The sequence below is a fragment of the Heliangelus exortis genome, chromosome 28, assembly GCF_036169615.1.
Source record: "Heliangelus exortis chromosome 28, bHelExo1.hap1, whole genome shotgun sequence".
NCBI classification, from domain to species: Eukaryota; Metazoa; Chordata; class Aves; order Apodiformes; family Trochilidae; genus Heliangelus; species Heliangelus exortis.
In genome coordinates this window covers 2,450,784-2,478,320 of record NC_092449.1, presented here as the reverse complement: position 1 = coordinate 2,478,320, position 27,537 = coordinate 2,450,784, and the positions used below count along the sequence as shown (strand labels likewise).

Here is a 27,537-nt window from a genome sequence, read left to right as displayed (position 1 = left end):
CCTTTTTTGGTCAGGACTTTGGGCATTTGCAGCAGAGCTGGTGGCTCATCCCAAGTGTTTGGGATCCCTGGAGCTTTGCAGCCAGGCTCGGGTCTGTCACCCTGCACAGGGCAAGGGGACCCTGCGTGCAACACGGGGGAGCCCAATGAATGCTTTGATTCTCACACCCAAAGCCCAGGAACTGCCTTTGTCTCCAGAAAGCTCATTCCAGGTGTTCATCAGCCTGTCCCGGTGCTGGAGTGGTCATCCTGCCGTGCCCTTAAACAGGGGATGGGAAAAGCCCTGGTGTTGGGCTGGAAACACAGAGCCTGCCAGCCCGGAGCCCCTCTGGGGGGTGCGAATTAAAGGATGCCCTCAATGAACAGGGAAGGGATTTGTGACGGGGGGGTTGGGTACCAGCAATATTTGGGTACCAGTATGGGCAGGGATGGAACCTCCAGGGGGGGGGCTCTGGGCGCTGCTGTGGGGAGGGTTACGCCTTGGGACGGGGGGGTTGGGTACCGCTGTGGGGGAGGAAGATTTGGGCACCGGGACAGGGCTGGTTGCTGCCCACAGTGAGCCCTGCGTGGTCGGTGCCTCCCCGGTGGATCGAAGCCCCCGGGCCGCACATCCCCCCGCGGCTCAGCGCTGGGGAATGGGGTCCCGGGGGGAAGGGGCGTTGTGGGGGGCGGAAGGGGGGGTCCGGGCTGGTGGCACCGGGGATGCGGGGAGCGGTGCTGTGGAGTCCGGGGGTCCGGGCTGGTGGCACCGGGGACCCAGGGCAGCAGCGGGGGGGTCCGGGGCAGGACCTGGGGGTCTGGCTGGGGCCGGGCAGGGCGGGGCGGGGAGGGGCCGGGCAGGCCCCGTGGGCTCCGCTGCGGGAAGCGCTCGGTGCCTGCTCCGAGGGAGCTGCGGACGCGCCGGGCTGCGGGCGGCACCGGGACAGAGCGGTAGCGACTGGGACGGGGCTGGAGCGACACCGGCACCGACACCTTAATCGAAGCCCGGTTCGGCCCGGGCGGAGTCGGGCCCGGTGGGGCGGGAGAACCCGGCTCCAAACCCGCCCCCCGCCGCGGGAAGGAGGCGGTGGCCGACACCCCCCCCCCGCCGAGCCGAGCCCAGCAGAGCCCAGTCGAGCCGAGCCGAGCCCAGCCGTGCTCCAGCCGAGCCGAGCCGAGCCGAGCCGAGCCGAGCCGAGCCGAGCCGAGCCGAGCCGAGCCGAGCCGAGCCGAGCCGAGCCGAGCCGAGCCGAGCCCAGCCGTGCTCCAGCCGAGCCGAGCCGAGCCGAGCCGAGCCGAGCCGAGCCGAGCCGAGCCGAGCCGAGCCGAGCCGAGCCCAGCAGCCCCGAGCCGTGCCCGGCCGCTCCGCCTCTCCCCCATGGCCGCCCCCGGCCCCACGGGTGTCCCGGCCCCGGCCCGGAGCCGCCGCTGAGCCCCCGCACCGGCCCGGCCTCCAGGTAAGCCCCGGGGCGGTCGCGGTCCCGGCTCCGGACACCTGCCCGCTCCCGGGCGCGATCCTGCCCCTTGCCCAGCGCTGCGGGGCCGGGAGCAGCTCCGGGGGTCTCTGCGGAGCCTCTTTCCCCCGCGGGGGGGGGACCCGTCCACGCCGTGCCCGGCCCCGGACTTCTCCGCTTTTATTTCCCCCGCACGTCCCATCCCTGCCCGTGGTGGGGGGTGGGATGCTGCCGCCCCGCAAACGGGGCACAACGCGTTCCTTCGGGGGTCCTGGGAGGATGGCGAGGGGCTTTGGGGGGGATCGGAGTGGGGGTGATCCAGGAGCCGGGGTCGGGGCGGCCTTGGAGGCTGCCGGAGGAGTTTTCTTCATACTTGGAGCCCGTCCCGCCACGCAGAAACACAAACACGGCGAGGGACGGCTCCGGGGGCAGTTTGTTCACAGGAGGGGGGAGAAACGCGTCCTGTCTAAATATTAGTTTAAGAAACGGAAGGATCTACGGCCGGGCTCCGTCTGCATCTGCAACCCCGTCACCTTCTCCCGGCTCCAGCCTCCTCCAGCTTTCGGCCACCGCCGAGCTCTGCTCTAACATACCCGGAGCTTTGCAGGGGCTGGGAGGGAATTTCCCACTCTACGAAGGCTTTAAAAAAAACCAACCTAGCCCTCGGATGTCTTTATTGCACATATATGGTAGCTTGCAGCCAGCACTGATTTAAATCCTATTGTTGCTTTGGGAGCCAACCCACAATTCGGCACTGGGTCGAGGGCATTGTGGCAGGAGAAGGGGCTGAGGGCTGTTGGAAACGGGGCTGTGAAGCGTGGATGTGGGCTGAGGTCCCAGGTCTAAAGCCAGGATCATCTTAGGATCCCAAATTTGGGCTCCCCGCATTTGTGGGAGCTCCTGGATTTCACAGCAGAAGCAGCTGAGATGCTGTGTGGCACAGGGCAGAGAAATGGGGCAGGGAAGGGGGAAAGGAGGTTGCTGGCCAAGGGTTTAGGAGGCTTGAGCACTTGCTTGGGGTTTTTGAGCTGCTGGTTTTAACCAGGCAACTGGTTCAGCCCCAGTTCTGCCTGCAGTGGCACCAAGTCCGGGGTGCAGAGCAGAGCTGGGAATGCTGCACCTGAGCTTTGCTCTGGGCTGTGGCAGTGTCCTGGAGTGAGCATCCTCAGTGTCACCATCCTTGGTGTCACCTCACACCTCGGTGCCAGGCTGCAGGCTCATCCTGCAGCTCCAAGCCCAGCAGCTCCAAGGCTGGGGCTTGAAACGAGACTTCCCAACGTTTCTGCATCCCAGGTTTTTAAACAGTGCCAAATCTCCCAGTGCTTGCTCAGCCCTGGTCCAGTTTGTGCATGGCCTGGAGGAAGGGGCAGAGGGAGGGGCAGCACATCCCGATGCTGGCTGCAGGCATCCTGGGGATGCTGGGCTGTCCCTCCCTTCACACAGTCAGTCTGTGTGGGGTGCAGGATGTGGTGCCAGAGCCAGGCTCCTCCTGGGCTGCACAGGCAGAGGGTTTGCAGGGCTGAGGGGAGAGCCCAGCTCCATCCAGGCCTCGGGCATCCAGCCCCTGAGCTGCTGAAAAGAGGAGCTGGTCCAGTCTGCTGTGACACAGCTGGGGGGGACATGCAGGTCCTGGCACTGCTCTGGTGTCCTTTCCCCCTGGGGGGGTGTTGGGCACCCTTGGGTGGTGCTGGGTGCTGGAGAAGGCCCCGCTGGGCTCCACTGGGTGCCCTCCCATGGAACAGCAGTGAATCACAGCTCTCTGCTCCACCATCTCCCTGCTCTCTGGGTCCAACGCCCTTCCTGGGGCTGCCCTCGGGCTGCTCTCCTGTGGCTGTGCTCCAGGGCATCCTTTTAGGGTTGTTTTCCACCTCTGGTCAGCTACAAGAGAGGATCAAAGATCTGCAGTATCTGCTTTATGAGCTCAAGCTACCCCTCACGTGGCCCTAAACGCTGGTAGCGTGGCCAGAGCGTGCCAAGGTGTCCCCTTGGCTGTCCCCATGCAGGTTCCTGGTGTGGTGGCATTTGACACTCAGGGCAGGCAGCATCCTCTGCAGGCCTCCTCCTGCAACGTGCTGAGCCACTCTGCCCACACAGGGGTGGGTTTGCTGCCCAGCAATGTCAGCCCCTGCCTCCAGAGTATCTCGTGGTACCCAGCAGGGCTGAGCCTTGGCCCAGAGGGAGATGCTGAGAGGAGGGAGGGTCTGGGAACCCTGCCTGGGTACCTGTCAGGTGTGTGCTTCACTGGGGTGGGGGTTTTATTTTCCCCTGGTGCCACAGGTAATTTAATTGCTGGTCTAGGCTAAAGCACATGTGCACAAACCCCCTTACAGGACCCTGCCAGGGCAGCAGCTTCTGTCCCCACCTGGTGGCTCCCAGGGCTCAGGGTGCCTGGGGAGGGGGTGAGGACCTGGGTAACCAGATGATTCATAGAATCATAGAATCATAGAATTAGCTGGGTTGGAAGGGACCTCAGAGCTCATCAAGTCCAACCCTTGCTCCACTCCCCCCATGGTTCCCAGCCCATGGCACTGAGTGCCACATCCAGGCTCTTTTTAAATGTCTCTAGGGATGGAGAATCCACCCCTTCCCTGGGCAGCCCATTCCAATGCCTGATCACCCTCTCTGTAAAAAAATTCTTTCTGATATCCAGCCTAAATCTCCCCTGGCACTCCCTTCCTTCACTCCCACCATGCCAGGGCTCGTGGGGCCTCCCAGGGGAGCTGCCACAGCAATGCAGCCATGGGACAGACCTGCTCCAGCTCCACCATCACCTGGGGGCTGGATTTGGTGATCTTCAGAGGTCCCTTCCAACCCCTGACCTTTCTTTGGTCCCCTGGTTGGACTGGAGAAATCCCACCCGATGCAGCTTTTTCTGGGATTCAGACAGTTTGACGTGGTCCTTCCCTGTTAAACCTGGAGAAGAGGAAGAGAAACCCGAACTTGCTGCCTCCTGGTTGGGCAGAACATGGTGCAGAGATGCTCTCATGTGAAGGAGCATCCCCAGAGCATCAGCACAAAGCCACCCCCCCCACATCATCCTGGGAAGGGAAAAGCCACAAGCAGCTCCCTTCCTATTACTTCCTCATCACAAAACCCCAAATGGGCTCACTTTGTAACTCGACATCCCAAGAGCTAAATTGAAACAATCTCCTTGCCACCGTCTTGTTCTCCAACAATGCCAAAAAAACCACATTTCCTTCCACTGCTCTTCAAAGGCCAATCTGTCACTCCCCTTACATGAAATGTCATCTCATGGACACTGCTGCTCCTGTTTTGATTTGGAGGCAACCAGGGGCTTTTTTTGTTTGGGGTTTTATTTGTTTATTTATTTATTTATTTCTGTCTTTATTTATTTTCCCCAGCAGAAAAGGTTTCCTTTGAACTTCAGCCAAACCACATGTAGAAGGGGATGGATGGTGGCAGGCAGGAGGGAGGCAGAGCAGCCCTGCCCAGCACTGTCCCCACTGTCCCCACACAGTCCCACTGCAGCAGGATTGTCCCAGGAGGGCAAGTTCCTCCTTTAGCATCATTCCCAGGCTGCAATAATCCAAGGCAGGAATTGCATTTTTCTCTTATTTCTGCTTTTTTTATTATTTTTTATTTTTTATTTCAGTGCAGTGACCTGGCTGTGCTGCTTGGGGCAGAGGGATCAGACCCATCCTTGAGCTCTCCTGGGTGATTCCCAGAGCTGAGCAGGGTCTGGCTTTGCAGGGCTCTCTGTAATGGGGAGTTATGGAGCTGCTCAGGGTTCAGGAACCTCCTTGATTTCATCTTGCCTTGGGTTTTTTGGGGGGGCATCACTGGGGATACGAGGCAGCTGAGTCCTTCCCAGGGAGAAAAATATCTCCCTGAAGTAACCACACGAATGCCAATTTTTGAAGCCTACTTAAAGCACCCAGGATTTGGGGGAGGGACAGAGCAAAGAGCCATCACTGGGGCTCTCAGGGGGTGGGGGGGCTGGCAGCCCCCCCCATGCTGCTCCAGGGGCAGAGGGGCATCCACAGACACGTTTGGGGTGAGTCCCAGGGACCCTCACACCTGGGGGTCTGTGCCACCTCCCCCTTGCAGGTGATGGGGAAGCTGTCTGCAGAAACACCAACAAACAAATGTTGTCCCCATGGCTGAGCAGCCAGGGACTTCTGCAGGGCTGCTGGTGGCTCCTTTGCTGTTAATCTTGTTGGTTTTGGCAGGGCTCTGACGGGGCTGGCTGGGAGCATGGGGTATTTATTGCCAGCTGTGGCTGCTCCCTGACCCTCCCCTATAAAACACGGGAGCTGTGGGACTTGGTGATGGGCTGTGGGTGGCCAAGGACTTCTTGGCATGGTAAAACGGGGCAGAGCCCCAAGTTCTGCTGCTCTGGGCAGCCTCGTGCTGTCCTCCCAAAGTGGAGCAGTCAGTGCAGCCCTGTGCCAGTGGCCATGGGGCTGCAAGCCACAACCCTTCATCCCTGAGAGGTCCATCCCAGGGATACAGAGCCATGCTGGCAGTAATGGGCAGGGAATGGTTCCAGTGAGGTTCTGGAGCAGCCTTTTAGGTTTTCCCTGGGGTTTTCCCTCTGCTGTATTCAGTGCCACCAGCAGGGATGCCCTCGTTCCTTGGGGAGGAACCAAAACATCTTCAGCTCCTCCAGCAGGTGCTGCCTCCCCTTGGGACACGGGCCCCATCCCTCCAGAGTGCTCCCAAGGAAATGTTCTCCTCTGATTTACAAGGGCAGCTGACGTCTTCATTAAGTGCTGTTGGCTTATTAAGAGCACATTTTTGAGGCTTGACAGCTCTGCCTGAGAGGGACAGTGCCAGCAGTGGGGACACCACACGTGGCAGGAAGAAGCAAGAGGCTGTGATGCTTCCCTGGGCTGAGCTGGTGACATTGCCCCAAGCAGAGGGGGTCACGCCTGTTTAGTGCCCCAAATTTGGGGAGAGGGGGGCAAAGAAGAGGCTGGGAGTCCTCTGAGCATGGGGGGACACATGGGCATGAGGGACAGTGCCTGGCAGAGCATCCCTAGTGATGGAGAACAGAGGAGCAACAGGGAGGAGAGGGGGGGCCTGGCCCCTACCTGGCAGATCTGGGGTTCCCATCCCCAAACTCTGTCACAGGAGCCGTGGTGGCCTTGGCTACAGCAGCCAGGGGGATGAAGGAGAGGTGGCATCCATGGGCTGGGGCTGCAGGGAGGGCTGCACCTGCCAGCTCCACTCCTGAAGGCTCAGCAACCCAGCTGCTCGCTGGAGCCCTTCCTCAAGATGTGCTGGTTGCTTCCAGCAGAACTTTCTTGAATTTCCTGAATTTGTGCCGTGGGTGAGGGCCACTGAGGGGTGCGGGTGGGTGCTGCTGAGGGATGGATGTGGGGGCTACGGGTGGTGCCACTGGGGATGCTGTTAAGGGATGTGAATGGGTGCTCATCCCTCAGGGGGCACCCAGGGGCTGGAACTCCTCCATCCTGCCCCTGCCCCTGCTCATTTCTGGCTCAGCCTCTCCTGCTTGCTGGGAGAGGGCTGTGCTGGGGGTTCTGCTGCAACATCTGGGCTGGGAAAGGTGGGAAATTGGCAGAAAAGGGACAAGCCAGCTTCACATCCCTGCCCTCACCTTGCTGCAGGAGCACAGCGAGGATTTGGGAGGCCGTGCTCTGACTGCAGAGACCATTTTATGGCTGCACAGAGCCATCAGCTGGGGGCAGGGAAAATGATCCTGGTCTCTTATCCACAGGCTTGATCAGATCCAATCTGGAGTTTCAGGAGTGGGCAGGAAGAGCCGTGCCCGTGCAGCTCTCCCAAACCTCCATCCCAGAATTGCTTGGGTGTGAGCAGAGGGCTCAGAGGGCAAAACTTTGTGGCTTTGGAAGCTGGATCATGCAGAAAGCCTCCAGTCCCTGGGAATCTCAAGCAGGTTCTCTGCACAACAACATGAAATTTGAGGCACTTGTCCCTCTCTGTGTCAGCGTGGTGCTGGGCCACTGTCAGCACCTCTGCTGCCTTTTGGATCCCCTTCTTTATCCCAAGCATCTCCTAGTCCAGAACTTTCTCCACCCAAAGGCTGCATTCCCCATCCACTGCTGTTCCTGTCCCAGGAGGAATTTCTCATTTCTTTGCTCCAGAGCAGCACTAAGTGGTTCAATCTGTCAGCAGTGGCCAGGAAACACTAATGGGATCTGAGTCTGTGCTCCGTCCAGAACCCACGGGAAGGGTTTAGTGCCAATTGGATTTGCAAACCTCTCTCGGGTCTCTCTGCCCTTAGCAAGGAGCTGTAATCCCCAGCAGGCACCTCGGCCCTTCTGTGCAAAGAGGAATTAAATGCACGGAGGGAAAAGGGGAGGCAAGAAACAGGGAGGTTCCTGTTGATGGCATGGAGGTGGCATCAGCATCTCCTGTGCTTCCTGGGTGAGATGATCACAGAATCACAGAGTTGTTGGGGTTGGAAAAGCCCTTTCAGATCATCAGGTCCAAGCCCTGACCCAACCAACTCTACTGAGTCCAGTGCTAACCCAAGGCTCTCAGCACCACATCCACACAGCTCTGAAACCCCTCCAGGGCTGGGGAGTCAAACACCTCCCTGGGCAGCCTGGGGGAGCCTTTAATGACCTTTGCAGGGAAGAAGTTTCTTCTAATTTCCAGTCCTGCCCTGGCACAACTTGAGGCCAATCCCTCTTGTCCCATCCCTTGTTCCTTGGGAGCAGAGCCCGACCCCCCCTGGCTCCAATTAACCCAACTCTACCAAGTCCAGTGCTACCCCCTGTCCCTCAGCACCACATCTCCAGGGCTTTGAAACCACTCCAGGGATGGGGATTCAACACTGGCTCAGTGTTTAATGACCCTTGAGGGGCAGAAGTTTCTTCTGATCTCCAGTCCTGCCCTGGCACAACTTGAGGCCTTTTCCTCTTGTCCCATCCCTTGTTCCTTGGGAGCAGAGCCCGACCCCCCCTGGCTCCAACCTCCTCTCAGGGGGTTGCAGAGAGCCAGAAGCTCTCCCCTCAGCCTCCTCTGCTCCAGGATCAGCACCCCCAAGGCCCTCAGCTGCTCCTCACAACTTCTCCAGACCTTTTCCTTCTGCTCCAGCCCCTTCCCCAGCTCCATTCCCTTCTCTGGACACTCTCCAGCCCCTCAATGTCCTTCTTGTCCTGAGGGGCCCAGAACTGAGCCCAGGATTGGGGGTGCAGCCTCAGCAGTGCCCAGCTCAGGGGGATGATCCCTGCCCTGCTCCTGCTGCCCACACCAGGGCTGATTCCAGCCAGGATGCTGGTGGCCTCTTGGCCACCTGGGCACACTCTGCCTCATATTCAGCCACTGTTGACCAACACCCCCAGGGCCTTTTCCTCCGGGCACTTTCCAGCAGCTCTGCCCCAAACCTGAAGCCTCTCTGAGGGTTGTTGTGACCCAAGTGCAGGCTCTGGCACTTCCTTGGCTTTGCTGAATCTCCTACGATTGGCCTCAGGCAATGATGCTGAGATGGGTGCTGCTGAGGGATATGGATGGGTGCCACGGAAGGATGCAGATGGGTGCTCATCCCTTGGGTGCTGTAACTCCTCTGTCCTGCCCCCAGCACAGCTCAGCCACTCCTGGTACTGGGGCAGGGCAGGATCTGAGTTATTAAGGTGGGAGCTGAAGGGACCAAACCAACCCACCAGAGATGTGTGGACAAGCCAGAGGTGGCTGCCCTGGAAAAACAGGGAATTAATCCCAGGAGTCCTCCAAGAGCCATTGTGCTCCTAGGGCACATTTGCAAAGGGGAAACTGAGGCACGTTGTGGCAGCAGGAGTTGGAATCAGATGATCTTAAAGGTCCCTTCCAACCCAGAAAATTCTGTGATTCTGTGATTCTATGAGTGACCTTCCTGGGGATTTTCCCAAGGCTGGGAAATTCTGTCTGAATCCACACAGAGGGAAAACCCTGCAGAACAGGGAAGGAGAAAGTGTCCAAAGCCACTGTGTGGGGGTCCTGCCCTTTGGTGTTTTTCCCTCCTGGCTCCCACTGGGGGCTTTTCCTTTTTTGGGGAAAAAAAAAAAGGTGTTTTTTTTCTTTTTTTCCCCAGCACTCCTGTGGCAGCTCACAGATACCAGAGGTGTCGAAATCGATCCAGAGGAAAACACATCTGGGGCCTGGGCTTTGCCTCACTGCCAGAATTTCAGCTTCAAACCATGTTTCCCGAGGCACTGGGATTGTTCAAACAAGCCACAGTAATGAGTTTCCTCCCAGAAACCGCCCCTTTTTGGCATCTCCTGGTTATTTAGTGCGTGGGGGGGGGGGATTTGTTACTCCAGGAAAAAAAAAAAAAAAAAAAAAATTAGGTTTGACATTCAGACTTCAGATTTTGGCCCAAATTTTAGGCTGGGGAAAGAGTGCTGAGTGAATTTGGAGCCAGCACACCAGCACCCATGGGTGCTCTGTGCTAGGGTGGGGGGGAGTCTTTTTTGTTTCTATTTATTTTGTAGCTGGGACTATCTCTGATTTCCTGCAAGGCTACAAGAAAAGAAAAAAAAAGGAAACCGTTTGGGGTTTGATGAGGTGTCAAATGATGTACTTTTTAATTTTCTCTGCCTGGGGTGTGGTTTGGCTGCAATGGGTCTCTTGAAGTTTTTATTCCCACCTGGTTATGGTGTTATTTCACATCCTGCCATGAACCACGCTCTGCTCCAGCTGATGCCCTGGGCAACGCCAGCCTGGAGCCTTTTTTCTGAATTTCTTTCTGATTACTCACCTCTAATCGTACAGGGTGGCTCTTGCTGCTCCTTACAACTGACTGAATCATCTTGGGCAGGAGGTTTGGGTTGCTGGGGTCCTGCTGACCTCGGGGAACCCATCACACCTTGGCAGGGGCAGTGGGGACACGGAGCCACTGGCTTAGGGACCTGCACATGCTGGGGACCACCCTGCCCATGGCCAGCCCAGCTGGGATTTTTAAACACTTTGCCTGATTTTTACCTCAGAAGAGGAATAGGAACTCCCAGAATGTGAGGTTTTCAAAGATTTTTTTTTTTTTTTTTTTTTTTTTTTCCCTCAGAACTGAGGTTGGAGGGGGTGCAGGCACCACCCAGGTGTCTGGAGCCACTGGGCAGGGTGAAAACACTGCAGTGAGTCCTGCTGCAATTTCAACTGCTTTTTATTTTTTTTTTTTAATGCTGATTTATATTGCAGCTGCATTCCTGCCTCTGGCGAGTGGTGAGGACAGGAGCAGAGGGTTGGGAGATGAGGGAGGCCAAGGATGAAGGAGAAGCAGCATCTTTATTTTATTTGCCCTCCTAGGGACAAGCAGTGCCAGGCTCTGGAGTTTCCATCCCCTGGTGGGTGGCAGGGTACTGTCCCCATCACTCAGGGATGGCTCTTCAAGGGGCCATGGCTCTTCAAGGGGCCATGGCACTAATTGGGATTTTTCCACCCATCTACTCTGTCTCCTCCTAGAAGATTCCCTTTCCCCCCCCAAATCCTCCCCTTACTTGGTTCTCTGGGCTCTGGTTGTGTGTGGGGCTGTGGTGGGGTCCTGTACCTTCTCTCCCAGCTCTACATGGGGGGAAGGAGATGCTGGAACATTGCTGGAGGTGCCATGGGATGTGGGATGTGGGATACAGGTCCATGGATGTGCCTGACTCCAAACTTCCCAGCACCTCCTGGTGCCCTCTCTGGTGCTCAGCTTTGAGCTCCTCTGGGTCCCCAAAGTCCAGAAGGAAAGAGATGGTGGAGATATGGATGGAGACAAGAGCAGGACTGCTCTGTCTGGGCTCAGCTCAGTGCTGCCTCTGTTGGGACACAGCCTTCTGGCCTTGGCAAAGCTGTGGATCCTTCCATGAAACCTCCAGCACCTGGAGCACCGCGTGGCCACCACCTCCCCCATCAAACCCTTCAGCTGGGACTTATTTTTCTCATTATTTTTATCGTGACGATGAGCTTGTGGGGTTCGGGGTCGGGTTTTTTTGTTTGTTGGGGGTTTTTTTAATGTATTTTTTTAAACCCAGCTGTTGGGGGAGATGGAAACCCAACCCCCTGTAATTCAGCCCAAGTGTAAATGTCGCGTGGGAACGCTGCAGTTTGCTGACACCAGAGCCTGGGGGGGTCCTGGCACCTCCAGGAATGCTGCTGCTCCCCCAGCCCTGCCATGGCCCCTTCTCCTCCTCCACCATCCCATGGGGCTGGGACCATCACCATTTCCTTGCCAGGGCCGTGCCAAAGGGCCCCAGCCAGGAGAGGCTTTGGCGGTTTCCCCGGAAAGGCTTTCCCAGAGGATCCAGGCCATGGCAGGGACCCAGGGACTTGGGGAGGTGGCTTGTTTGCCATCGACCCCTTGGGAGGGGACAGGGGGAAGCTGGAGCTGTGGGAAGGGATTTGGAGTTGCTGGTGTTGGGCTGGTTTTCACTTAGGCAAAGCAGAACCATGTGTCCCACGCTTGGCTCTGGTTTTGCTTCCAGGGAGAGCTGGGATGGGGACAGGGAGGGGAGGGAAGATGGGGATGAGCCAGTGCTGGGGGCTGTGGCTATCACCATTTGGGGCATTGTCCCCTTGTCCCCGTGTCTCCAGCCAAGGGATGGATGTCTGGTGGCACTCCAGGTGCCAACAGCAACCTCTGCAGTGGAGCTGGAGTCACCATCTATCAACCCCTACTCTATGTATCCACTTAATGTCAAAAGAGCAGGAAAAATCGATACTTAAATTCAGTTCAGGATTTGGGGCTTTGTCTCCTTAACATTCCCCATTTGGGGGCCAGTTTTGCCATTTTGGGGCTGGTTTCTCTGTGCAGCAACCCAGCTGCAGGTTCTGGTACCTCCATGCAGCGTTTGCACTGGTTGGGTCAGACCCACCCCTGCCTTTCAGGGGGGTTCAGTTCCCTCCAAAAAAAGACACATCAGGAGCTTGAGATAAGTTGAGGGGAAAGTGCCCCGTGGCCTTTTTGCCACCACCCTGTCCCCTCAGCAACCAGCCAAGCATCCTCCAAGCAGGACCAAGAGTGGAGCCCATGGCTGCAGCTTTTCCAGCAGCCCCTGGAGCCTGGATGGAAATTGTTTAATTCCTGTGGGGTGAGTCATGAGGAGCCAGGATTTCAAAGCAGCTTGGCTCCCATGTAAGGCACTAAAATAAACAGTGGGTGGCAGGTGGAAGCTCTCTCTGATGTCCCATCAAGGCCTTGGTCTTTCCAAGTGTTTCTTGTTGCCAAATAAACCCCGGCCACTCCGTGGCCTCATCCATTCTTGCAGCGTGGCTGAGGCTGAGTGCTTGAAAATAATGAATCGATGCCTGGAAGCATGAATCGACTGAAAATTTATGACACACTTATATTATAATGTCTTTTGGGTTCTCTGCTTTCTGAGCATTGATGAATTGGGAGTGAAATTTTTCACGTCTCCTCCTTCCCCTTCCAGCAAAGGGGATTTAGCGTAAAAAATACAAAATTCTGCTTTTTCCCCCCTTCATCTTGTGACTCCAGGAGCTGAAGCTTTAAGGAATCGATAGAGGGAAAAACAGCTAAGAGCCTGCTAGGAAAAACTGGAAATGGCTTAAAAAAAAAATGAGAAAAACCAAGGGTGTGAAAAGCAAGAGAAGTGGGAGATGTCCCCCCAAAGCTGGGAGGGAAGGTGATGGCCCTGCAGGATTCCTGCTCCAGGGATCAGCAGGAGAAGGTGGAGGAGCTGCTGACACTTGGGAGCTGTGATGAGAAAAAGAGAAATGTGTCTCCATTGATTGGAATTTTTTTTTCTTGCTGAACACTGAGGGTAATTGAGCCTTGGAAAACTTGACTGAAGGCCATGGGCTGGATTTGTTGGATCCCCTTTGAAAATAAAGAGGAGGCACGAGGAGCTCCCAGAGAGGATTTGGGGAGGATCTGCAGCATGGGGAGAGCCAAGATCAGCAACTCCTTTCCTCCAGACTAGGCGATGGGAGTTGGCTGTGCAGCTATTTGTTCTTTTTTTTTTCCTGAAGATTTCCAATTCTTTAGGACTCAGGGTGGTTTTTCCCCTGCCTGGAGAGCCGTGAGCCCCAGCAGGAGCTGTTGCAGCAGGGAAGAAGAGGTGGCTGTGGTGAAGCCTTGGTGCTGGAGCCATTTCCGTGCTGGGCTTCTGCCAGTGTGGGCTGGATTGGGAAGGGGCTTCTCCAGGAAGATTTTTTTCCCTCTTGGCAGCAGGCTCAGCACTGCTGCCTGGTTGGGATCGTGTGAATGGATTATCAGGAGAACACAGGAAAATTGGGAGCTTTTGGGTTGCACTCCAGGAGAAAAACTTTGGCCTTTCATCAAGGATCCCAGGTCCTTCCTGGGATGTAACGTGGCTTCCAACACCCAAACCCCTCGGCACTCAGCCCAGAATTTCCTCCATCCCCACTGGAAAGAGGGAGAAAATCTGGATCAGCCTTATTCCCCCCAGGCCCCTCCTCACCCATGTAATGCTCTCTCCTTTCTCCAAACCCACTTTGAGCAAGAGGGACAAACTGCCAGCATAGATTTAAGGGGTGATTTTCCAAGTCTCTCCTGCCTCCTGGCCCTGGGGAGGTGGGATCTCCATCCTGCCATGGGTTGGGGACACAGGGACAGGGCTGCAGCTCTGCCCTGGGGAGCATCTGCTGTGAGCATGGTCCAGGCAGTGTGTCCTTCCTGGAGGTTCTCTGTGCCAGTGGGATTAAGACTTGGAGATCAACTGAGTCAACACTCAGACTTCTTTTATTATGAGAAACACTGATCCAGGTTGCCCAGGGAGGTGCTGATGCCCCAACCCTGCAACCATTGCAGGGCTTGTTGGACAACCTGGCCTGGTTGGAGATGTCCCTGCCCATGGGACACTCTGTGGCCTCAAAAGGTTCTTTCCCACTCAAACCATTCCATGAAAATGTGTCCCAGGAGCTGCTGAGCCATAGCCATGAGCAGCCTGTTCACAGCAGCCCAGCATCGCTGGGAACCCCAGGTGGGTGCAGCTGGGGGCAGTTTGAGGATGGGGGATGTGGGGCTGAACTGAAGTGTCTGACCAGAGTGCTGGGAGGGCCCCCATGCTGAGGTGGGGCTGGGGGAGCCCATCTCAGCCTCTTTGGGATTATTTCTCCTCTCTGGGAGTGGGTTTTGAACCTGTGGGAACCAGCCCAGCGGGAGGGCACAGCTCAACCACCATCCCAGGTGGGGCAGGGCTGCAATTCCTCTGTGCTTGTGTCTGGTTTTCCTTTCCCCTCACCCCGACCTCCAGCTTCCCCCCCAGCTTGGCACTTTTGTCCAGTTGTCCCAGTCTGTGACTTTTTAGAGCGAGAGAAACCCAAGCCTGGAATAACGTTTTTGGATTGTTTTGCATCCTCGGAGCTGGGGCTTGAGGCTTTCGAAAGGTCACAGCTGAGAGGGCGGGGGCCAAAATGACTTTCTGCTGGAATAGGAGGCTGCTTTACAGGATGTGCAGCAAGGCTGAAACCGCTCTCCTAAAATTTTATGGCCTTGCAGGAAGCCAGAGGCCCTGGGGCAGGCGGGTGGGTCGCGTCTCACAGCCGTCGCTGCCCTTTCCCCCGCGGCGCCGGGTGAAGGGGCTGAGCCCCCCGGGAGCAGCTCAGAAGGTGATGAGGAAGGTGGAGCTCTAGATGGTGGGTGAGCCCGTTCCTGGCTGTGTTCCCCTCCTAAAATGCCCCAACACTGCCTGCCCAGAGCTGCTGCTTCTCCTGGAGAGCTCAGGGCTGCCCTTCCCCTTCTCCAAAACCCAGCTGCTTCACCTGAGGCTGCTGCTTCTGCCCAAGTCCTTCATTCCCAGGATTTTGGGAGCTCTCCAAGCTCAAACTGCACTTTTCTCCATCCTTCACTGCTCACCCCCCCAGCCCTGTGCCCTGACTGGGAACTGGTGGGTGCTGAGGAGTGGTTGTGGTGCTTGTTCCCAGCTCCTGCCCTGAGCTCAAGGAAGAACTTTTGGACCATCAAATCCCAGACTGATTTCGGTGTGAAGGGACCTTGGAGATCACCCAATCCCACCCCCTGCCATGTTCAGGGACACCTCCCACAGCCCAGGCTGCTCCAAGCCCCATCCAACCTTCAACACTGCCAGGGATGGGGCAGCCACAGCTTCTCTGGGCACCCTGGGCCAGGGGCTCAGCACCCTCACACCAAAGAATTTCTTCCTAATGTCCATTCTCAACCTCCCCTCTCCCAGTTTAAAGCCATCACCTCTTGTCCTGTCATCCCCTTCCCTTGTCCCAAGTCCCTCCCCAGCTTTCCTGGAGCCCCTTCAGGCACTGGAAGGTGCTCTGAGGTCTCCCTGCAGCCTCCTCCTGTCCAGGCTGAACACCCCAACTCTCTCAACCTGACCCCAGAGCTGCTCCAGCCCTTAGATCACCTCTGTGTCCTCCTCTGGACTCACTCCAACAGCTCTGTGTCCTCCTTGTACTGGGCACTCCAGAACTGGACCCAGCACTGCAGGAAGTTCCCACCAGAGTGGACCAGAGGGTGACAATCCCCTCCCTCACCCTCTTGTCACCCAAGTCCCCCAATTCTGCTGGTGCCAGCAGTGGCCTCCCACCACCCTCCCCACAGCCACGAGCCCAGCTGGACCTCAGCTCCAGGGAGGAGAAGCAGCAGCAGATGGGTTTAACCCTCTTCCCCTCCTAAATTTCTTCCCAGCAGCTCCAACCACTTGACCCCACCACAGGTTTTGCTGCTGGGGCGGTGCCGCTGCCAGCGCGGCCGCTGTGTCCCCCCCGGGATGTCACCCTCTTACCTCCTTATATGGCCAAACTATTCTTTTTCTGGCTTGGCATTGTTTATAGCTCAGTTGAAAATATTTAGACTCTGGCTGGGTCCTCCAATTAGCTTGTAACCTACAGGGCATGCAATTACTGTTACTTAATGTGCAATTAGCTGCATCCTGGGAAATCAAAGCTGAGGCTGTGTTCACAGCCCTTTTTTTCTTTACTACAATAACAATAAAAACAAACCTGTCAAATTCCATTTTAAAAATAAACTTTTTTTCCCCCCAGTTAATGCTATTTGGCAAGTATTGCTAAACTGGGGCTGTTCTTTTTTTATGAATATGCTTTCTCCTTCTCTCCTTTTTTTTTTTTTTTTTTTTGACCCCCTCCCATGAAAAACTTGATTTCCAAAGGAGAAATGTTGGGAGTTTGCTAGGAGCTGAAATTAAAAAAAAAAAAGGGGGGGGCAAGAGGTGCCTGTGAGTCTGTGCCCCTTTCCAGAGCTTGGCTCTGGTGGGGATTTAGTGGCTGCCAGCCCACAGAAGGGACAAGGACCCAATTCCTGATACTCTGCCCAGCCTCAGGGTCAAGTGTAAAATCCCAGTTCTGCTCTGGATGGTGAAATGGAATGGTGTAAGGTGAGGGCCTGGCTTGAGGAGATGCTGGGGAGGGGTTGATGCTTTTGGGAACTGCTGGGCTTGGATGAAAAGTGCCACAGCCAAGGTGCCCGGTCCCACCTTGAAGCTCTGCCCCCCATGGAGGGTTCAGTCACCCCTGTTCAATTTTTTCCTGAGTTTTTCCTGATTTTGGACTGTGTGGATGGAGCTTCCACGTCAATGTGCCAATGGGGGGATCCAGGATATGGTGGAACCTTGGGGTGAGCAGGTGGCAGGGGTGGCTCCCCATGCTCCCAGGGACATCAAACAGCTCTGGGACTTTGCAAGGGATGGGAGGGACAATGGGCCAGGAGGTTCCCTCTGCTGCTCACCCTGTCCTGAGGTGATGTCCTGGGTGAAGAGGGGTCAGAAGCTGACAGGAGTTTGTCCCTCCTTTACTCGCAGACACCCGCTGTCACCTCAGCCCTGGAGCAGGGGTGATGGGTGTCCTGGAGCAGAGGTGATGGGTGCCCTGGAGCAGAGGTGATGGGTGTTCTGGAGCAGGGGTGATGGGTGCCCTGGAGCAGGGGTGATGGGTGCCCTGGAGCAGGGGTGATGGGTGTTCTGGAGCAGGGGTGATGGGTGTTCTGGAGCAAGGGTGATGGGTGCCCTGGAGCAGAGGTGATGGGTGTCCTGGAGCAGGGGTGATGGGTGTCCTGGAGCAGGGGTGATGGGTGTTCTGGAGCAGGGGTGATGGGTGCCCTGGAGCAGAGGTGATGGGTGTTCTGGAGCAGGGGTGATGGGTGCCCTGGAGCAGGGGTGATGGGTGCCCTGGAGCAGAGGTGATGGGTGTTCTGGAGCAGGGGTGATGGGTGCCCTGGAGCAGGGGTGATGGGTGCCCTGGAGCAGGGGTGGTGGGTGTTCTGGAGCAGGGGTGATGGGTGTCCTGGAGCAGGGGTGATGGGTGCCCTGGAGCAGGGGTGATGGGTGCCCTGGAGCAGGGGTGATGGGTGTCCTGGAGCAGGGGTGATGGGTGTCCACCTCCCCTGCCAGGCTGCTGTTGGATGGATTGGCTGAGGACACCCCCTTGTCCCCGTTGTCACCACCAGCCCCAAGCCACCCTTACCCACTGTCCGTGCCTCAGTTTCCCTATAGCCCTCCTGAAGGGCAGAGGGGATGAGCTGGAGCCGTGGGGACACTGCTGGTCCAGTGGGAGGGTGTCAGCCAGCCCGAGCTGCGGGGATGGGCTGGGGGGGGAGGAGGGGAGAAGGTCCTGGGCGAAGGCTGAGTACTAAGGATTTTTGTTTTGCCTGTTTTGCAGAGTTTCAATGTTCTGACTTGCTCTAAGATGAAGGTATGGAAGTTTGCAGCCATTGCATCGATGCTCCTCAGTTCCATGTTATCCATTTTAGTTTGTAGAGACATGCTCAACGGAAGCTGGACATCCAGCCCCTTGCCTTCCTCGCTGTCTTCTTCACGGGCATCTTCCTCCTCTTCCTCCTCCTCTCCCTCCTCCTTGCTGCCGGTGGCTCCGCGGAGATCCCCACGGGCCCTGCACCGCCGCAGCTCTCTGCTCACCCAGTGTAAGCGGCTGCTCCGCCCCGGGGCTTCTCCCCCTCCCTCCAACCAGCCCCCAAATCCCAACGGGACACCCTGCGGAGAGGACGGGCAAAGCCCGAGGGGTTTATTCCCCCCTTTGCCCTCGGGAAGGGTTGGAAGAGGGTTTGGGGGGGGGTCCTGCAAAAAGGAACTGTTGGGAATCAAACCACGCAGGGAAACACCAAGACAAAGCTCTGCCATGGAGAGGTGGGGTTGTTCAGCCTGGAGAGGCTGCAGGGAGACCTCAGAGCACCTTCCAGTGCCTGAAGGGGCTCCAGGAAAGCTGGGGAGGGACTTGGGACAAGGGAAGGGGATGACAGGACAAGAGGTGATGGCTTTAAACTGGGAGAGGGGAGGTTGAGAATGGACATTAGGAAGAAATTCTTTGGTGTGAGGGTGCTGAGCCCCAGGTTGCCCAGAGAAGCTGTGGCTGCCCCATCCCTGGCAGTGTCTCAGCCCAGGTTGGATGGGGCTTGGAGCACCCTGGGCTGGGGGAGGTGTCCCTGCCCATGGCAGGGGTGGCACTGGGTGATCTCCAAGGTCCTTTTCAGGCCAAACTAGTCTGGGATTCGATGACCTTAATGCAGAGTGGCTGGGGTTTTTTCACTCCAAATGCACTTCTCTTTAATTTTTTTAAAAAATCATTTATTCCTGCTCTATTTTTATAAATGTAAAAATGTCAAACAGGAGCTGCCCAGGCAGGGGACCCATCCCTGGGTGGGGAGGCAGTGTGTCCCTGCAGATTTGGTTTGCAGTTTGGTTTCTGAACCAGAGGAACTTCTTTCAGGGTTGACATTTCCCAGCCAATGACAAGTTGGCAAATTACATTTCCCTCTGGATTTCTTTTTTTGTTTGTTTGTTTTTTTTCTTTCACCCCTAGCACTTAGCTGGACTAAACCTGGCTTTGGGGTTGGGACAACAGGACCTGGGTATCACTGGTGACACTTCCTAGAAAGGGACAGCAGCCACCTGGAAGCCAGGAGCATGGCAGGAGTGAATCGTGGGTTTTCCCCCAGACAGCTGATGTTGAAGCTGCCTGGAGCAGGTGGTAGGAAGGGAAAATAAGAAGGCAGAAAAGGGAAAGGTTTGGGTTTTTTTTTTTACCCTGCTGCCTTTCTGTCCTCATGGCTCAGCTGTGACCTCCATCCTGGAGGACAGCCACTAGCCCCAGGGGACCTCCCATCCTGGGGACATCCACCTGGCCAGGGGGACCTTCATCCCAGGAGAAATCCACCCACTCCAAGGGATCTTCATCCTGGAGGACATCTCCCTGGCCAGGGGATCTCTATCCTGGGGGACATACTCTTGTTATGGGGACCTCCACCCTGGGGACATCCACCCATCCCAGGGGATCTCCATCCTGGGGGCATCCACCCATCCCGGGGGACATCCACCTGCCCCAGGGGTCTTCAGTGCTGGGGGATATCCAATTGCCTCAAGGGATCTCCATCCAGGGGACATCCACCCATCCCAGGGGATCTCCATCCTGGGGGACATCCACCTGCTCCCCGGGGTCTTCAATCCTGGGGACATCCACCTATCCCAGGGGTCTTGAATCCTGGGGGACATCCACCTGCCCCAGGGGTCCTCCTTCCTGAGGACATCCACCCATCCCTGGTTACCTCCATCCTGGGGACATCCACCCATCTCAGGGTCTTCAGTCCTGGGGGACATCCACCCACTTCATGGAACACTCACTCCCCCCAGGAGCCACCCGCTAACATCCTCCCCTTCTGTTGCAGACAGCAGTTTGTTGGAGAGCTACACGGAGGGGGAGATCCGGCAGCTGCTCTCGGCGCTGGTGGAGCGCTACAGCCAGGCCATGAACTCGGGCGGCCATGAGCTGCCCCTCTTCCCCCGGGCTGGCAGCCGCAGGAAACGCGCCCGCGCCCGCCACAAACCCTGCGCCCTGAAGGAGCTGGAGGTGAGCATCAGCGAGCTGGGCCTGGGCTACGAGTCGGAGGAGACGGTTCTGTTCCGGTACTGCAGCGGCACCTGCGAGGCTGCCGTGCGCAGCTACGACCTCTCCCTGAAGAGCATGAGGAGCAGGAGGAGGATCAAGAAGGAGAAGGTGCGGGCCCGGCCCTGCTGCCGCCCGCTGGCCTACGATGACGGCGTCTCCTTCCTGGACACCTACAACCGCTACTACACCGTCAGCGAGCTCTCGGCCAAGGAGTGTGGCTGTGTGTGAAGGAGCAAGTGGGAGAGGTGATGTCCCAGCCCTGAGACCCCACGGGCCACCGGGCTGTGTGACAGAGGGACATCCCCAGAGAGGAGAGACCAAGGCCCAGCCGCTGCCGTGTCCCTCGGTGTCGTCCCGCTGGCTGCACAGGACCTGAGACGCCGTTGCCGGGGCTGCTGGAGCGGTGATGGCTGCTTGATACCCCTCTGGGGTGGCCCGGGGGTCCTTGTCAACCCCTGGAGGGTGACAGTGGGTGTGCCACACGCACAGGGCGTGTGCTACCCTGGAGGTGCGGTGTGTGTCACACACAGGTTGTACTGCCCGTGGGGGGTGTTGGTGGCCCCTGTGCAGGGTGACGGGTGTGGGATGAGCCGTGACAGAGCTGTGACCCATGGGGTGTGCAAGCATCACAGAGCGTGGCACGGGCAGAAAGGGGGGGTTGTGTGGATTGCTGTGTGTGGTGTGATGCTGGGGTGTGGGGCACTGGGCAGGCTGTGTGTAGGGTGTGTGCTGCACACACGGGGTGTTCCAAGGTGCATCAGACCCCAGAGGTGCCAGGGACATGTGGAGTTCCCAGCTTTCACGACATCTGCCGGGGTCCCTGCACTGCCAGGGATGATTCCGTGCCCCAGATTCCAGCCTTTGGTAGCAGGGCCCCACCATCAGTGGTTTGTGCTCAGGCTCTGCTCCCATGGCCGTTGCTCCCATAGCCCCCAGCTCTTCTGCTTCAAACCCACCATAATCTGAAGTAACTGGATTAACCTCCTGGTCCCCCTGCAGGCAGCTGGTCCAGAGCCCGGCCACCTCCAGAGAAGGGACAGCATCCAGAGAGGTGACAGCCCGGGAAGATGACAGGGTCCAGGAAGGTGATAGAGCCCAGGGAGGTGACAGCCCAGGAAGATGACAGGGTCCAGGAAGGTGATAGAACCCAGGGAGGTGACAGAGCCTCTCAAAGCCACCCATGAAGCCCTGGCACTTGGCTCTGCAGCCACAGCCAGGAGCATCCGTGGCTCAGCATCCCCTAAAAGCTGGCCCAGCTCTCCCAGCCACAGCCCATCTGCATTGCCCAGCTCCTCGGCGGGGCTTGAATCGTGCAGGAGAGGAGATTGAGGCCTGGGGGTTGGCTCCAGTTTGCATTTACAGCAGTGTCACTCTTGTTTACTCTGCGGAGAAATAAATGAGACCGCAGACTTTTGCATTCTCTGGGCAGGCTCTATTCGTTGCCTGGGATTGATGGGTTTTCTCCCCTTGGCTCTCTTCCCAGAAAAAGCAAATCATAAACAGAAGGAGAATATTGGTGTCGTGTCCTGGGCATTAACCAGCGTGAGGGAAAATGCTCCACTTGATGCAGTGTCCTGGCTCCTCAGTTGGGAAAAAAGGGAGCAGAAAAATCCTGTGAGCTTTCATGCCAGCGTGGTGATGAGGAGGAGGAGGAATGTTTGTAGGAGCAGAGAGCAGATCAGCATCCCCTGGTACGGGACATCCCACTGTGGGCTGGGAGACAGCTCTTTCCCCACCATCTCCAAGGGTGAGCAGCCACACTCCTGGCCTTGCTGTGAGCCGGGCTGATAGAGGCTTGGGTTTTTTTCTTGCTTTATTTTCATCCAAACACCACTTTTGGCTGAGCAGAACCAGGATGTAGTGGAGCAATATAAACACCATCCTTCAGCAGAGCTGTCTGTGCAGCCAGCATCCTGGGACAGCAGCCTGCACGTTAATGTGGAGTTTTTCCCTCACTGTTGTGAAAAGGGAGAAGCCAGCAAAACCCATCTCTGGGGCACAAAACCCACCTCTGGGGCACAAATCCCACCTCTGGGGCAAAAAACCCATCTCTGGGGCAACACACACACGGACCCTGGCACTGCCAATGCTACTGAGACCAAACTCAAGCCACGCTGCACGGAGCTCCCAAAACACCCCTGCAAGGTGCTGCTGCCCTGGCAGGGAGAGTTTGCACCCCTGGGTTTGGGTGGAAATTAAAGTGACTGGAGAGCAGGGAGGGAAGTGCTGGGAGAGCAGGATGAGGACAGCAGATGAGCAGCCGGGATCAGCACTGCGCTCGCTCTTGACTTTAGGAAAAAAAACCCAAAACAAAACAAGGCACCTAAATATAACAATAATAACTGCACACTCAAGGGCTTGGGTGCTCTCCAGTTCTCACTACTATAAAACTAAAATTAGTTTTGTTGTAGAAGCCTCCTGTGGAAAAGAAAAGGCACCAGAGCAATAATGGCAGGCGAGGTGTCATGCAGCAGCACAGGAGCCGGGGAGGGGGTTTGCAGCCCCCTGGTCTCTGCTCACATTATCCAGCTGGGAGATGTCAGAGCTGTGGCACTTCTTCAAATGTCTGTTTGCACCCTGGGCTGGGAGATTTATTGGCAGATTTGCATGAAGACTCTCATGCCTTCCAGCTGCAACCCCCCTGCCCTGCTGCACCCAGGCACAGCACGAAGCCGGCTGACAACCCCCAAAACCCAAGCATGCTGGGGCAAAACCACCCAATGTGATGAGTGTCTTAGAAACCAGCATGAACTCCAATTAATCTTTTTTAGTTTTCTCTTATTTTGCTTTCACCCTGCTGGCAGCTGAGCACACAGAGGTGCAGGGCAGGGCATGATGTCTCTGCTGCTGGTGTGGTGGCTGAGCACAATGCACCTGCTCTATTTTTTTTTTTTTTGGGGGGTGCAGTTGGGGTTTGCAACCACAAAACTCCCTGACCAGGTCTCAAGGGGAGCTGGTGCATTGTGACACGGCTGAAGGGTGGTTTTTGCTTGCACAGCTTCTTCTGGGCATCTCACTCTGGGTCATCTTCTGCATGAAGCTGCTTTGGCTCCACTGCAGGAGCATCGCTGGACCCGTGCCCGTTCTGCCCCACTTCACTGCTGCCTGGGCATGGAAATGTGGTTCCAATAGAAAAGCTGCTTCTTCCTTAATGCTTTCCATTTCTACAGCCCTCTCTGCTGTAATAGGAGCTAGAGCTGTCCGGAGGAATGTCTACAATGCAGAAAGGGAAAGAAAGGATGGAAAAATCCCTCCTCAAAGCTATAGTGAAACCTCATCTGGCTCCTTCCTCATCCTCCCGGGCATTATTTATTATCAATAATGCACCATCTGTCTGGGGAGGGGTTTGAGGCTGGGGTTTTGCCCAACTCTGGCTTCAGCTTCGCTGTTTTCAGCAGCATCACTCCCAGGGGGGCTGAGGGTGTTCCACAGGCTTTGGAAAAAAACGGGTTTGGAAGCAAGAAGAGCTGTTTAAAACTATTCCCGTGGTTGTGACAGGGCAAAATATGAGTGTTATGTTATCCCGGGCTCTCTGACAATGAGTTATGGGCCCTCTCATTGTGTTTTACTTTACACATCTGTAGAGGCTTTGTGCAGCTCTGGCCGGAGAGCGGCGGCTCCGGCCCTGGCTGGGATCCACCCGGCCCTGGCAGCGGTTGGGATCCCGTTTGCTGCCACGGTCTCACTCCCAGATTTGGTATCAGTGAGGGGGGAAACGGGTCTAAGAGCATTGTTTCCACTCGATGAAAGCACTGGCAGCAGGAGTGTTCCTTATTTAAACAGGTCCAGGAACTTTGCTGAGAAGAAATCGCTTTGCCGTTCATCAAGACCAATTATTTTGTGGTGGTGTTCAAAGCCCCTTCAGAAACCTCCTGCCACATGGGTTTGGTCTCTGTCGGATGAGGTGGAGCCTCAAACTCAAACTTGAGACACAAGAGGAAGAGGAAAAAGAGATAAAAAAGAGACTTGTTGGGCTGCCATCAGTGGGAGCACAGGGTCCATCCAGCCCAGGGCTCCGCTCAGCACCATCCAGAGAAACCCATTCCGGGATTGTTGGGTCTGACCAACCATCTGCAGAAGTTGATGCAATGCATCTATATTTTAGATACTCTCTATTTATTCAAAGTAACTTATGTTATTTATTTAGATACCCTAGCGTGCCATCTACATAACGCATTCTTTCTCTCTCTCTTGGTTTTGTTTTTTTTTTTAATTTTTATTTATTGATCCAAACGGTGCCAAGTGCAGTTTACATTTATTACATTTTTACCATTTATTCTGAGCGTTTTTTGGGGGAGGGAGGGGAAAGATGCAGTATGATATTATTTTTTTTAAACAAACCTAAACTTGGTTGTGATGCTGTTCCATACTCATGACAAAGTGAAAATAAAAGGAGGATTATATTGAGTTCTCACTGGTTTCTTTCACTGTGAGGGAAGAATGATCTCATGGTCCCAACATGGGGAAAACCAAAGAAATGAAAAATTTGACTTTTTGGGGATAGCAGAGAGGGACCATGCCTGCTGATGGCAGGAGCTTGGCTTTATTTTCCAGTTTCCTGCAGAAACAGCCCCATTTCTTTCATTTTTTTTCATTTGCTGCCAAATTATATTTATGCAAACCAAGAAAATGAGAAGTTACCAAGGTGGAACTGTTGCCTGCATGGGTCTGGGATGGTTTAGCCACAGAAATCATCATTTTTGCCCCCTTCTTGTAAATATACTTCCAGCAGGGTCCTCTCAAAGACATTCCAATTCTGGCAAAAATCACATTTAAAAAAAAAAAAAAAAGAAGAAAAAGAAAACTCAAGGTTTGGGTAAGATCAGTCAGAAAGAAAGTTCCAGAGAAATCTGGAAGCAGTGCTGAGTTTAGAAATATATTTTATTTTATAGAGAAAACTACTCAAAGCCATCAACAAGTGCTGGGGGAGGGGGATGTTGTTACTTATTAGGATAATTATTGTGGTTAATGATTTATTTTGGGTGTAATTTGAAAGCCTGGCCAGGTTCAGGACACAAGGACTCTTCAAACCTGTGGAAAACAGAAAGGTTGGCACCACTGAACATACATTACCCCATTTTAAAACATCTATTCCCCCATTTTAAAACACATGACCCTCATTTAACACCCTTTAGGGCATTTCATGTGCCCATGGTAATAGCAGCTACAAGTTCCTGCATTTATTTCCAAAGCCAGGGAGCTGGGATAGGAAGTGGGGAACAACTTGGGGAGTGGGGGAAAAGAAAAGGAAAAAAAGAAAAGGAAAAAAGAAAAAGGAAAAAAAAAAAAAAAAAAAATAAAGAAAAAAAGAAAAGAAAGGGAAAAGAGAAAAAAGGAAAAAAAAAAAAGAAGAAAAAAAAAAAAAGGAAAAAAAAGCCAAATCACTTTTGAACTACAAAACTTTAAAGTGTGTTTTGGGAATGAAAAAAAAAAAAAAAGGTCTGTTTATATTCCCCCCTCATGCCACCCAGAGGCCTGACAGCCATGGCCAGCTCGTGGCTGAGTCAAACATTCACACTCAAAATTCTGCTTTGTAAATATTTTATGAAGCATCTTTTGAGACTCATAAATCTCCGTGTGTGTGCAAGTGCTCCAGAAACTAAGAAAAGCTGCAATGCTGCTGGTAAAAAGAAAAAAAAAGAGGTGAAAAATAAGAGGAAAAGAGGGTAAAAATAAAAGAAGGAAAGAAAGAGGACGAACTGAAGTTTTAAGGATCAAATTGGAGAAGGCTGCTTGGAAAATATGACTTCTTCAAGAGAGGGAAAAAAATAAAATAAAGAATAAAAAACCATTTCCAGGCAACAGTGTGAAGCTGCCAGGCTGGGGTGATTTTTGGGTGCAATTTCTTGGTGCTGAGGTGCATGTTGCCAACTTTTGTATTTGTCACGGTTTAACACTGGCCCGGCAATTAAACCGAGTAACAGATGCTCTCTATTAATCTCTCTCTCCTCCCCGATAAGAAAGAAGAGAGAATAAGGGAGAGAGACTTATGGGTTGGAAACTAAACTACACAACTTTAATGAAACAGTAATGATAAATAGGGAAAAATTAATAAATATATACAAATATACAAGAAAATGGATACCACATTCCTCCCTCCTTTCCCCCAATAGCTCTCACGTCACCACCGAGGCTGCAGGGCAGCTCTGGGAAAGTTCAGGCTGGACTCCTGGAGTCGGCAGCAGTCGGGAACTGGAGGCAGGAACACACAGATATGGGCTGGGATGGATCAGGAGCACAGGCAGGCAAACGGACGGGATCCTTCCAGGATGCCGGGGGAAGGAATGGAAGCAGGAAAGGCAGGAAGGGCAGGCAGCCGGAAGCTGGAAGCAGGAAATCTGGCTTGGCCCTCGTGATCCCTCAAATTTATACTGAGGATGACGTATATGGGATGGAATACTCTGTTTGGTCAATTCTGGCATCTATCTTGTCTGTTCCTCCCCAAAGGAGGGATGCAGGTGGGACCTCTTTATGTTTTCTTCAGAGCTGAGCAGTGTCCTTGGCTCTGCATACCAGTCTCTAGCAGTAACTATAAACATCAAGTGTTATCAGTCCTAGAAACACACACTGTCTGAGAAACTTGCTGTTAATTTCAGCAAGTGCAACTACTTACAAGAGACTTAGCTAAAAGCAAAAGTACAAGACAGAAAATCACCTCTATCCTGGCTCAAACCAGGACAGTATTGTAAGTAGGAGGTTTGCACTGGCAGGTGCTTGATTTCAAGCCCCAGCTTAAAAATCCCAGCTCTCAACTCTTCTTGCCTATTCACTTGTTCATTTTTGAAGAGAAAAAGGAGCAGGCAGTGCTCAACCCCACTGCTCACTTTGGGCTTCTCAAAGAAGCTCAAGAAAACAACATGGGAAAATAAACCCAAAAATAAACCCAGCCCCACTTCAAACCAATAAACAGGAATAAAAAATGAAGACAAGAGTGTGGAGTTTACAAATCTCAGAAAAAACCCAAAACCTCTCCACAAACCCTTATAAATATATGTGATAATTTGTCTCCCAGTATCTCTGGTAGTGCTACCAAAAATGTGAAGCCTGGGGACAAGGCTGGGGACATTTTGTGGCTTCAGCTGGTGCTGAGGATTTGGTAGAAGGGACAGAGAGAGCTCAGATGTGAAGGGAAGAGCTGGGATGGTTTCCTGTTCCCTCTTGCAGCTCACGGGGCCAAACGAGGAGCAGGTTTCCAGAGCTTGGGAGGTATCTGCCCCTGGGCTCAGAAAAGCTGGAAATAATTGAGTTTACAGGGTTGGTTCAGGCATCTTCACACATCCAGGAGGACAAACCCAGTGATGATGAAGCTCTGGAGCATGTGAAGCTCCTGT

General features: G+C 54.8%; 1 protein-coding gene across 2 annotated transcripts; it reads left to right on the top strand.

Moving 5' to 3' along the window:
• Nucleotides 1-998: 998 nt before the first annotated feature.
• LOC139788317 (neurturin-like) lies at nucleotides 999-24,972 on the top strand. Of its 2 annotated transcripts, XR_011722838.1 has the most exons (4): nucleotides 1,341-1,435; nucleotides 17,966-18,227; nucleotides 19,986-21,309; nucleotides 21,362-24,972. XR_011722838.1 is itself a non-coding variant. In XM_071728210.1 (3 exons), exons 2-3 carry the CDS (start codon nucleotides 17,993-17,995, stop codon nucleotides 20,432-20,434), a joined length of 684 nt encoding a protein of 227 aa, XP_071584311.1. In that variant the 5' UTR covers nucleotides 999-1,435; nucleotides 17,966-17,992; the 3' UTR covers nucleotides 20,435-24,972. The 2 variants fall into 2 exon arrangements, 1 of the variants encoding a protein (XP_071584311.1); XM_071728210.1 differs by having other exon boundaries at nucleotides 999-1,435; nucleotides 19,986-24,972.
• Nucleotides 24,973-27,537: the final 2,565 nt, after the last annotated feature.

Excerpts from the sequence above, each read along its gene's own strand:
- LOC139788317 (XM_071728210.1), top strand. The coding sequence starts at position 17,993 with ATGAAGGTATGGAAGTTTGCAGCCATTGCATCGATGCTCCTCAGTTCC. Across the intron at positions 18,228-19,985 it reads CAGCTCTCTGCTCACCCAGT|ACAGCAGTTTGTTGGAGAGC; the intron begins GTAAGCGGCTGC and ends CTTCTGTTGCAG.